Raw genomic sequence first — 12,415 nt, 5'->3', positions numbered from 1 at the left:
CTACTCTAGGTACAAGGCCTGAAATTTTGGGGGAGGGGGGCAGCCTATTAGATCGACCCTAGTATGCAACTGGTACTTAATTTATCGACTCTGAAAGGATGAAAGGTAAAGTCGACCTCGGCAGAAACTGAACTCAGAACGTAAAGACAGACGAAATACCACTACGCATTTCGCCTGGCGTACTAATGTTTCTGCCAGCTCGCCGCCTTCAAATACAATATACTGACTGACAAGTATGAAATATTACAGAGTGGTAAGTGTATTTACATCTCTTGTCTACAGTGGGAAAATTTTCTCCATAACGAAACACAGTGAATGACTTTCATACAGGTTCAAATATGCTCCAAGCATATCTGAACTGGTAAAATATTTAGATAGACACAATAAAGATGACTGCTAAAACTGTTCTAAATCTCTGTGTTCTCACTCTATCAACATTACTGCATAATTTAACCATGAATCACTTTTACTCCAGTTCAACAGATATTGTACAGGCAATGCTGAAAATGGTTCCGTTTTTAAATAGATAAATTTGCTAAACCAACCCATCTAAGAGAGAAGAGAAACACAGGAATAAAATAAAAATTGGGGTTTAAATATATTTGCTTGTACCGTAACTGTTGGTAAAATTTTGTAATTAATACAAAGGCCGTGTCATTTTACTGGATTGAATAGGAGTAGCAAAACAAAAAAAAAAAAATTTAAAAAAAGCTTAAATACAGGACTAAAAACATGGTTATGCAATGAAGAGGAATGCAAAGTAAAGTGGGTATCCAAACATAATGCAGGGAAAAGAGAAAAGGCAGATGGAGCTCATAAGAGGGTAGGGAGAAGCAGGGTGTGTCTCTGACATGATAAGCAGTGGATACTATCTACTTGAAAATAAAATAGGAATATTAGCAGAAATATTTGTTGGAGCAGGTTAACAGAAACTAAGTGAAAGTAAACAAAAGCAACGCTAACAGGAAATGAAGATAAATGCGACTGAAACTTCATATAATATAATTAGAAGATCAAAAGCTCTTTTATTAAAACAAGGATTCAATAACTCAATTAAATTAAACCACTATTTACTTATATCAAAGCTTAACTGATAAACCATAAACATACATACGTGCATGCATGCATATGGTCACAACTGTCCGACGAATGGTAATGACAAACTCTGAGTAAGAGTGCGTGAAAATTTTTTCAGCTTTAATAAAAAGCATATTACTCTACATTTTCGTAGTCAAGTACTATTTTTTCCCTGCCTTATTTTGCATTTATGTGCTTACGTGCATGGGTGTGTGTGTGTGTGTGTGTGTGTGCGTGTGTGAATATATATACACACACCACACACACACACACACACACATATACATTCACACAAAATCTTAGTCTGTTATTCTGAAGGTTCAATTGTGTGCAGCCCCCTATTCAGATAAAACAGACTGGGATCAACTTGTCAGAACATATGGCTATATGCCGTGAAGACTCTAGAATAACACTGCTCTATATCATTTATACTGGGTACTTTTCCGATTGTACCAAAACAGATATATAAAATAATATATACATATACACACATGTATATATACACATCTTCATATATATACACACACATACACATATATACCTATATATATATTTATATACATATACACACCTCTATATATATCTATATATACACATATACCTATATATATATACATACACACACACACACATATATATATATATATATATACATACACATATACACATACATACACATATATATATATATACATACACATATATATACATGTACATACACATACATCCTAAGTGTATGTATATATACATATACATACACACAGATCCTACGACCGCGAGTCCGCTGCCCTAACCACTGGGCCATCGTGCCTCCACTCGCAAGACGCGTCTTCGGTCCGGTTCCACCTTATTTAGAGCATGAACTATTCTTGAAATGCAACTTACAAATGATAGCATTTCAAAATGCGATGGATGCTTGATTTGGAAATTCTTATCTCAGATTTTCTTGAACTTTCGCAAAACATTTCTCTTACACTTTATTACTCTGTGGGGTTCATAGATGGCGTTCTGGAACACGTCTCATAAACATTCTAAACATGTCTATCTGACTCAAACTTATCCCCAATTCAAGTAATGACAAGTCTCGTTTGAAACACCTTTCTTAATTGACTCTGCACTTCGACTGTGTTTTTGAACTTCCAATGGCACTTTCCTTTATATGTGTGTGTGTGTGTATGTGTGTGTGTATATATATACACACACACATATATACATACATACATATATATACATATATATATACACATGTATACACACACATACATATACACACACACATACATATACACACATATATATACACATACACACATATATATATATATATACATATACGCACACATATATACACACACACATACATATACACATACATATATATATATATATATATATATACGTATATGCACACATATATACACACACACACACATACATATATATATATATTCCACACAAGGTAAGCCTGTTTCTCCTATGTTCATTGCATTGCCTGTATGTTTCTTAATAGTGAGTTACAAGTGGTTTTAGGAGTGATGCCTCCAATTATAGCAAGTGGTATTTAAATACCCTACTGAATCTAAATTTAGCTTATATTTTGCCAGTGTATTTTAAATAAAGAAGTATTATTACCATCATTAATGGTAAGGTGGCGAGCATGTTTACAACTTTACAGGCAAAATATAAGCTAAATTTAGATTCAGAAGACTATAATTGGAGTCAACATTCGCAAACCACCAGCAATTCACTATTAAGATACACACAGTCAATGAAATGAACGTAGGAGAAACAGGCTTACCTTGCGTGGAATACACAAGTAAGGAATGTATATTTCAATAGCAATTGATTTCATCCTCTGTATGACAAACCAATGCAGTCCAAAACGTTAAGACACTCCACAAGTAATTCAACTTCACAAGTAAAAAACTATTGATCAAGCAATTGTTCTTCATGTGTTGTTCTTTTTAATGTTTAGACTTAACACAAGACATATTTATAAGACAAATAAAATGTTATAATAATAATTAAAGTTAGTTATGTCAGGTGTGATTTTGGTGACAAAGAGTAAGAAAAAAAGATGATATCAAATAATGATGAAGATACTAATAAAGATGATGAGAGCTGTGAAATAAAAGTATGAACTTAATTCAGGGTAAGAATGAACTCTGACCAATTAAACACGAGTGGTCAGTTGAATGAACCCTACACCAACAAATTATAAAATAGCCGGAAAATAATCAGAGCATGAAAGGTTTATTTATGTACAATTGTGGAACATAAATCTAGATAATTGTTGCATGTCCAATAACCAACAATATTAGACCTTTGGCAATATGCTGTGCTTCAGAAAACTCATCAGGCCGAGTGAAATTGTAGTTGTGGCCATGCTGGTGTCATGTGAATGACACATGTGAAATCATAATCATGGCCATTGCCAGTAGCATGATCTTCGAATGTTGGGCCTCATGGAGACAATGATAACTGACCAAGACCATGGCAATATGCTGTACTTGAGAATTATGGCAGTAGCCAGTGTTGTGTAAATAGCACCTGTGAATTTGTAGCTGTGGCTCTAACCAATGTCATGTAAATGACACATAAAAAGTGCCCATTACACACTCAGAGTGTTTGGTGTTAGGAAGGGCATCCAGCCGTAGAAGCCATGCCAAATCAGATTGGAACCTGGTGCAGTTTTCTGACTTACATGTTCCAGTCAAACTGCCTAACTCATGCCAGCATGGAAAGCAGATGTCAAATGGTGAAGATGATGATTAGATATAAAATGAACTAACGAATTTCACAACGTGACCTAACGACACCAACAGAAATTTGGCCTGGAAACCAATACAATATAATTTCTAACAGTCAAAATTTTATGACACTTTCAAAAAAACTTTCAAGAAATTAATCTGAACATAAGCACAGGCATGGCTATGTAGTAAGAAGTTTGCTTCCCAACCACATGGTTCCAGGTTCAATCTCACTGGTGGTACCTTGGGCAGGTGTCTTCTACTATAGCCACAGGCTGACGAAACCTTGTGAGTGGATTTGGTAGACAGAAATTTAAAGAAGCTCATCACGTGTGTATGTATATATATATATATATGTGTGTGCATGTTTGTCCCCCACTACCAGTTCACAACTGGTGTTGATTTATTTATGTCCCTGTAACCTAGTGGTTCAGCAACAGAGACCAATAGAACAAGTACTAAGCTTCACAAAAAACATACTGGAGTCAGTACATTTAACTAAAATTCCTCGAGGTAACCCTAACCCTAGCATGGCTGCAGTCTAATGACTGAAACAAGGTTGGTTAACAAAGAAATGAAAAAAAAAAGATATCAGATATCAGAATAATATTTTCCTCAAAGAATGTAAAAGCTATCCAATACAATCAGCAAAAATATTTGATTCTAAGTCACAACTGGAGATGCAGTGTGAACATTTTCATAGGAGTCTGGTTACTGTCTCCAGAATCTAATAGTATCCAGCCTGCCTCAAGGAGATATAAGACTGGCACAGTCTTATATCTTACACTAAGCAAATATTTGGTTATCGTACATAGTCTGCTTAATAAATACAATACCCTAAGCAATTAATTTAGCCACAGCAGATCAAATCACTTTCTACACAAATGCAATTCAGAAATCATAATTAATGAGATATGGCTTTAAACCATTTGTTGCAGAACACCATAAATGGAAATTTCATAAAAGGAGCCTTTTATAGAATAAGGTTAACCCTTTAGCATCCAGATTGCTCTGTCAAACGTGACACATATTTATTCACATTATTTTGAATTAATCATGCATTGTCTCTTTGAAACTTCAATGATATGATTGTTTAGTTTTAGAATGACATAGTAGGATAGATTGTAAGAGGCCAGTGTGACCATAAAACAGGTAGAATATTTGGCCTGGATACAGATGGTTTAAATGCTACAGAGTTAATGATTATAGAAGCAGAAGACAGAGCGTATAGCAACCAAATATCATAAATATGTTTAATGGCTATGAGTGTCAATACTCTAAACAAAATAATGGCTAGTGCCAAATCATGTAAACTTAGATATATGACACCTGATGACAGGGAGAAGACTATCTGAAATACAGGGTAATATAGTACAACAAATGGAAAAAAAAATGAAAAAAGATAGGAAGCCTTCAAAGATCATTCCATTGGTATAAGAAAGAAATTTTCTTATGTAGTTTTTTGATTTATAGAAGAGAAATAGGAAAGAAGCAGAATGCAAACAGTAACTCAAAACAGGAGCCTAGAACCAGCAATAGTGCTTGAGCTAATCTTTAGAACACGCCAGAGTTTGTAGCACACTTTGAGGTATGTTTAACCATGCATAGAAAGAACCAAATCAAATAAGAGATAGATTAAGTGGATCAAACAGTAGAAAGTATATTTTGATATTTCCCCTGAAATTGTAAAAACAAGAACAAAAAAAAAAAAATGAAGTGAGGTGTTTAGTAAAATGTTTAAGCAACAAATGTCACAGGATATGTTGAAGCAGTGAAAATAAAAACAAAACAAACTCTTTAAAAAAAGATGGCATTAAAATGATTGGCATAAGGAAATGAGTAGGGAAAGGAAAGGGGGAAGGTAAGTTGTAAAGACATGGAAGAGCAACAAGATAGGACTCAAGAACACATTCAAAAGGCTTCAGAACACATTCAGACAACTCACGCTTCCGGAATCCCACTAAGGCATCAGTAGAGTCATCTGTCGTCCCACCTGCAAGCATTTCACAAATATGGAGTCAGCAGAGTGAGATGGTAGCAATGTGCAGTGTTTTGTATCTTTTTTATTTCCAGCCCTGCCTGTCCCCTTTAATGCAATTTTGGTTTACATTAAATCGGAGATAATTTCATACCAAAGTTATCAATATGTGAAGCAATATTCAAAGTCAAAAAAAAAAAAAAAAGTGAAATTCTGAACATGTAGTAAAATGAGAGTTTACCAAGTTGATCAAAATGCTTTTGATTCTTTTCATATATTCAACCAGAAATTTAAACACTAGAGAAAACAACAAGAAAATTTTTTAAGAAAACTGGAATGATAGCAGCAAGTCTGAGATATGATGGATGGTAAAATACAGGGGAGATTTATGAATGAGTTGTGAAAAAGTAAACATGAGCAAGATTCAACTAAAACCAATCATTTCATACAAAACCATCTCTCTTGCTCTCTCTCTCTCTCTCTCTCTCTCTCTCTCTCTTACAGTTTTTGCTAACATGAGAACTGATGGTGCATATCAATGTTCTGCACTATATTTAAAAACAAACAAACAAATTACTCCCAATGTTAACTTTTCAATGCCAACTACAAAACAAAAACAAAGATACATGCATCACACATACAGATGTATATATTCTTTTACTTGTTTTACTTGTTTCAGTCATTTGACTACGACCATGCTGGAGCAACACCATTAGTCAAACTAACTGCCGGCAAGACTTATTCTTTGTAAGCCTAGTTCTTATTTTATTGTCTTTTGCCGAACCACTATGCTATGGGGATATAAACACATCGGTTGTCAAGTGATGGTGGAGGAGACAAAAACAGACACACATACATACATATATATATATGCAATGGGCTTTTTTCAGTTTCCATCTACCAAATCCTCTCACAAGGCTTTGGTTGGCCTGAGGCTATAGTAGTAGAAGACACTTGCCCAAGTTTCTTACCACACAGCCACACTTGTGCCCCTATATATATATCATCATCATCATCATCGTTATATATATATAAAATCATCAACATTTAACATCTGTTTTCCATGCTGGCATGGGTTGGACAGTTTGACAGAAGCTGGCAAGCTGGAGGGCTGAACCAGGCTCCAGCTGTCTGTTTTGGTATGGTTTCTACAGTTGGACGTGCCACCAGTATGAGTGCCTTTTATGCGGTGCCAGCAAGTGTGCTTTTAATATGACACCAACACAGGTACTCTTCACATGGCACCAGCAGGGTCACCAAGTACCTTGCAAGACAAAAGTCTTCTTGGATGAGAGAGGAGTGGAACCAAGTGGATACATACACACATAGACACAATAAAAAAAATATCCCTTTCTGCTACAGACACAATCACAAACATTCAACAAACTCAGCTTTAGCTTGTATAAAACTAGTCCTACCTATCCTTTATTTGGCTCATAATCTAAAGTAAAGAACTCTGCATTCTGTGAGATAAATAGGAATAACTTCAGTTGCTAAATTCTACACACATCTAAAAGCTTTTAAGCAAGCTGCATGCAAAACATAACAAACAACAGCTAGCAGAGAATTATCTAATTGAATGAGTCAACTCAACTGCAGTCAATTTTAGATGACGTCCAAAAATAACTGATTTCACATTGTTGTTGGTGATAACAAATCTCCATATAACAGTAGTTCAGATAAGAAATCTAACAGTAGTTCTCAACCTTTTCAATGCCAAAAGAGCTTTCTCTCTTTCAGTCTTGCAACTTATTTGGTACCACATAAAAAGCACCAAGTACACACTGTAAAGTGGTTGCTGTTAGGAAAGGCATCCAGCCATAGAAACTTTGCCAAAACAGACAATTGGAGCTTGGCAGAGTCCTGCAGCTTGCTGGATCTATGCCATCATGGAAAATGAATGTTAAATTAATGACGAAGAATTTTCAATAAGCTGATTTAATTATGTAACAAGAAACTCTTTTACCTACTTTAGCTCAGTATTACAAGATACAGGTAAATGAATTATATGTAACTAAGTAATGGTCTATTTTACACAGCAGCCTTTTAAAATTTTGAACACAGTGAGATTGAACTTGAACACATGCGGTTGGAAATCAAACTTCTTAACCACACAACCATGCCCATGTTGTATGTGTAAATATATATGTATCATCATCATCAACATTTAATATCTATTTTCCATGTTGGCATGGGTTGGGTGGTTCGATGGAAGCTGGCAAGAGGGACAGCTGTACCAGCCTCCAAATATTTGTTCTGGCATGTTTCTATGGCTGAATGGCTTTCCTAATGCCAACCACTTTGCAGAGTGTACTGGGTGCTTTTCTCGTAGCACCAAAGATTTTGAACACAGTGGAAATGAACCCAAAACCATGTGGATAGAAAGTAAACTTCTTAACCATATACCCTTGCTTGTGCTGTACATGTAAATACATATGTATATGTATTTGTAAATAAATGTATAATGCATGTTTATATGCATGTGTGCGAGGTGAGAGAGAAGTGAGGGCAGAAATTTGCATACATTGATGCTAACGATTATTAATGTACTTGGTCATAGGGGGAAAAAAACAAGTGAAAACTGAAACAAAAACTACAAAGTGTGTAAAATAAGGCAGAATTATTTCTTCCGTTTATATCAATAACCATCCTGGTATAATTTTTTGGAGTCACTTTAGCTAGGTTCGAAAAGTGGTGACACACGCAAGTAAATTTAAGGCAAGAAATGGGAAAAACAAAATTTTTCCAGCAATTTCTGGTTTCTAGAATAAAATAAGAATAAAAGTTGAATTCTATAGGTAAAACAGACCTGTAATAAATAAACTGAGATTTGGTTTAGTTACTTGGTAATGAGTGAAAAATTAACAAATACATTAAAATGCTAAAGTTTATAAAAATATTGTTCAGACACAATATGTATTTAAAAACAAATTATTGCATCTACACATGATATATACATATTACACACAGACATACATACATACATATACATTTTCAAATAAAGAAAATTATCAAAAGTTGGACATGTGCAGTGATACAATTTCTAACAAAGAGACATCTGAATAAACTCCAGCAATAATTACAATAACATCAAACAAATTAAAAAACAAAAGGAAATGATCACATTCACAAAAATTAATTACAGTTCATAGAAAATTCTTTTTCATCAACGAATAGAGTCTTTATGTCAAACGCAATATCTGAATGTAACTTGTTAATTCAATTTTAGAAAGATGAAAGGTAAAGTTGGCCTCTAACAAGATATGAACTAGGGATGTTACTACTGCTAATAATGATTTCGAATTTTGGCACAAGGCCAGCAAGTTTGGGGAAAGGGGTCTAGTCAATTAGATTGCACCCCCCGTACTAAACTCAAACTTATTTTATCAACCCCCCATAAGGATGAAAGGCGAAGTTGACCTCAGCAAAATTAGAACTCAGAATGTAAAGACAGACGAAATACCACTAAGCACGTAACCCAGTATGCTAATGATTCTGCCAGCTCACTGCCTTACCACTACAATTAATAATAATAATGAAGATTTCTAACACAAAATTCTGGGAAGAGGGTAGTCAATTACCAAACCTAGAAGTTAAATAGTAGTTATTTCTTCAACCCTGGAGTTATTTGAACTTAGGTTACAAAGAGATTTTCTTTAAATACTATCAGGATATTTTGTCCTTTTGTGCTACTAATTGTCATCCACTTTCCCCAATGACTGACACAAGTACAACACTGGCACAGCTGACTGGATGGATCTCAGGACTTGACTGGTGTTAGTTTATCGAACACAAAAGGAAGAATGAAAAAAAAAAATTGCAATAGGATTTGAACTCAGAACATAAAGTGACATCGCTAAACACCATAAGGTTATTATGTCTATCTTTCTACTGTTTTTGATCATCCTTATTAACAACTATAACTGTTTATCACATATGCACAAGACCAGAAATTTACAGAGTGGTATTAGTTGATTAATTCAACTCCAGTAATTAACTGCTAATCAAAACAATTTAATGACTCCAAGAGAATGACAGTCAACATTAAACTTGGTGGAATTTGAACTCAGCACATATACTACAGGCATCTTTCAGGATCTGATCACCAAATTCACTTACAAGGCCTTGGTTGGCCTGGATCAATAGTAGAAGACACTTACCCAAGGTGCCATGCAGTTGGACTGAACCCAAAACCATGAAGTTGTAAAGCAAGCCTCTTACCACACAGCTACACCTGCGCCTATATTATAACAAATTCTGCATGACATTTTGTTTGCAGTGCCAATATCTTAATATATTGTTCCTGATCCTTTTGATGACAGATCATATTATTCAACCTATTTTTACATCAACATCCAAAACTGATATTGACATTCCACAAAAATGTGATGGTTTATTTCATTTCAGATTTAAGACTATATGATAGATTATTAATCTTAATTTGTATATATGCTGGAGCAAATTATAAGTAATGAGTATTTATCCCAACTAAAAGAAGAAATATATATCATATTACTGTATTTTTGGTTATCTAAAATGAAGAAGTAAGGTATAACAAAACCAGGTAATTTAAAGTGATAATTCTAACATCCAGTGGAATTTGTACGAGATACAGGGGAGGTAATTATGGTTAGGGATAAACATTTACAAACGGCAGTGGAAGAAAGCTAATGCGTGGAAAATATCTAGAAATAACAGTTTGATAGCTAATTAGTTTGAATCTTACAGTTACAAGAGACTTACTTAAGGAAGGGTAGAATGTAATTATCTTTAACAAGACAGAGAGGCTGGTATTGTTGTTCACTCTCATGTCAGCATTGACTGAGGAGAATTCAGATCAGATCAAAGTTGTCAAAGCATGACTATCCTGTCCTCGCAGTCATGACTTATCAATGAATACATTATCACACATTACCTATGAATATCATTATCTAATGGTCCTCAACTTACTTTCAAAACAGTAAGCTTTAATATGAGAAAGATTAGGCTGTTCTTTCTTCAAGTTAAGCAACCATGCAAGAGGATCAGAGAATCTTTCACTGGATCTCAAGAGAGTTTTTGGAGTCAAACATATCTAGTGACTTTGTCCGAGACCATATGTTAAAACCGAAGCCATTCTAACCATTTAATAATATACAAAAACCACTGCATTCAATCAAATTTGTGAAAATTTAACATTTCCACTGTACATTTGTGACTAGGTCACTGATACATTTCCACTGTAACCTTGTCTTATTCCTTGACTATTTTGAGGTAGGACACCATGTTCTTCTTGCTTCAGTTAATCAAAGGTACTATATAAGATTATTTGAGAAATGCTATTTGTAATGGGATGACTTATTAACTAAGATGACATTATTTAGTACATATGAATTAAAACCCAATTAGTAGATTTCTGAAGCTTGTGACATGTAGAGAGATTCATATTGCTACAGTGAAATATTTCTTCTTTTTATAATACACACATACAACACACACATATTGACATCATAAGAACTTATAAACATTTGAGAAAATATGAAATAATTCATTTTTGGAACAGTGGGTTTTAAACATGCATAAAGCTATAGATAATGTGTAAAGAATGGTTCAAAAAACCTTTTTGGATAGAAAAACCAAAATTTACAAGATTTTATTTACAGCTTCAGGTGTACATCAAGATCTAATGTCATCCGCACCCAAATGATTTTTTTTTAATAATTGAATATGTTTTAACCCTATCATTACTGCAGCTGTTAATAGAAAATTTCTTTTATTAAATGTAAACTGAAGTGTTCAGTTCATTAAGAATGAGAAAATAGGTTCAACTATATAGTTATTACCAGTGAATCTTCTATACAGAATAACATTCACACTAAGCAAGTCTAACAGGATTTGAATGTAAAGTTAGAAATTTCTACCAGCATTGAGGGTCTCTAAGTTACCAGTTTGGGGTAGATACTGAGACATCAACACAGTAAAAATATAACAGAGTTCATGGAAGTCAAATTTGACCATGTAAGGCTGAGGAATCTTTCAAGAGTTAGAAATCTTCCGAGTAACAATTAAGGACAAGCCAACATCTTGTTGATCCTTGGTATAACCTCCACCTTCGATAAACAATGGGATCCTTGGCAAACACTATCAAAGGAAGTAATGATAGATTACTGCTAAGCAATAGGCAGTTTATGATCATCAAAGAATAAATGAAGGGAAACTGTTAGAGCTGGACAATATAATTAACAAGAATTTTACAAAAGAGACTTGAATGAAGGAAAAGAGAATTGACCAAAGATGATTGGGTCATCATCACACTACCACCACAACCCAAAAAATAAATAATAATCTAGTGACCAAATATTGCAAGCAGAGTTTGAGGTAATAATAATATTTCTGAAGCAAACAAGTCTGTGATAGTATGGAAAATATTTCAGTTGAACTGACCCAAGCAAATAGGTAACTTCATGAATTGTAATCTCCTGATTTGGTAGGCTGGGGAATGGCTTTCACTACTACCATTCTTATCGAGAAAGTAAATCTTTAACTGTGACAGAAATGTCACACAGTAATTCTTATTAGAGATAAAAGTTATTATGAACAGATTGAAACTTCCAGTAAGAGATGATGATGG

The 12,415-nt window shown here is 34.2% G+C and overlaps 1 protein-coding gene across 2 annotated transcripts in view; it reads right to left on the bottom strand.

Moving 5' to 3' along the window:
- LOC115215739 (WD repeat-containing protein 48-like) overlaps positions 1 to 12,415 on the bottom strand; it is a 132,138-nt gene that overhangs the window by 22,107 nt on the left and 97,616 nt on the right. Inside the window, exon 14 of one of the 2 annotated variants that reach the window (XM_036505946.1) lies at positions 5,773 to 5,820. The exons of the other annotated variant lie outside the window; for it this stretch is intronic. Within the exon in view, the coding sequence (XP_036361839.1) occupies positions 5,773 to 5,820 (48 nt within the window). The remainder of the gene's footprint in view (positions 1 to 5,772; positions 5,821 to 12,415) is intronic. 2 annotated transcript variants of the gene reach the window in all.

Source organism: Octopus sinensis, linkage group LG9 (genome assembly GCF_006345805.1).
Source record: "Octopus sinensis linkage group LG9, ASM634580v1, whole genome shotgun sequence".
Lineage (NCBI taxonomy): Eukaryota > Metazoa > Mollusca > Cephalopoda > Octopoda > Octopodidae > Octopus > Octopus sinensis.
The sequence above is the reverse complement of the archived record's forward strand: the minus strand, read 5'-3'. Positions and strand labels throughout refer to the sequence as shown.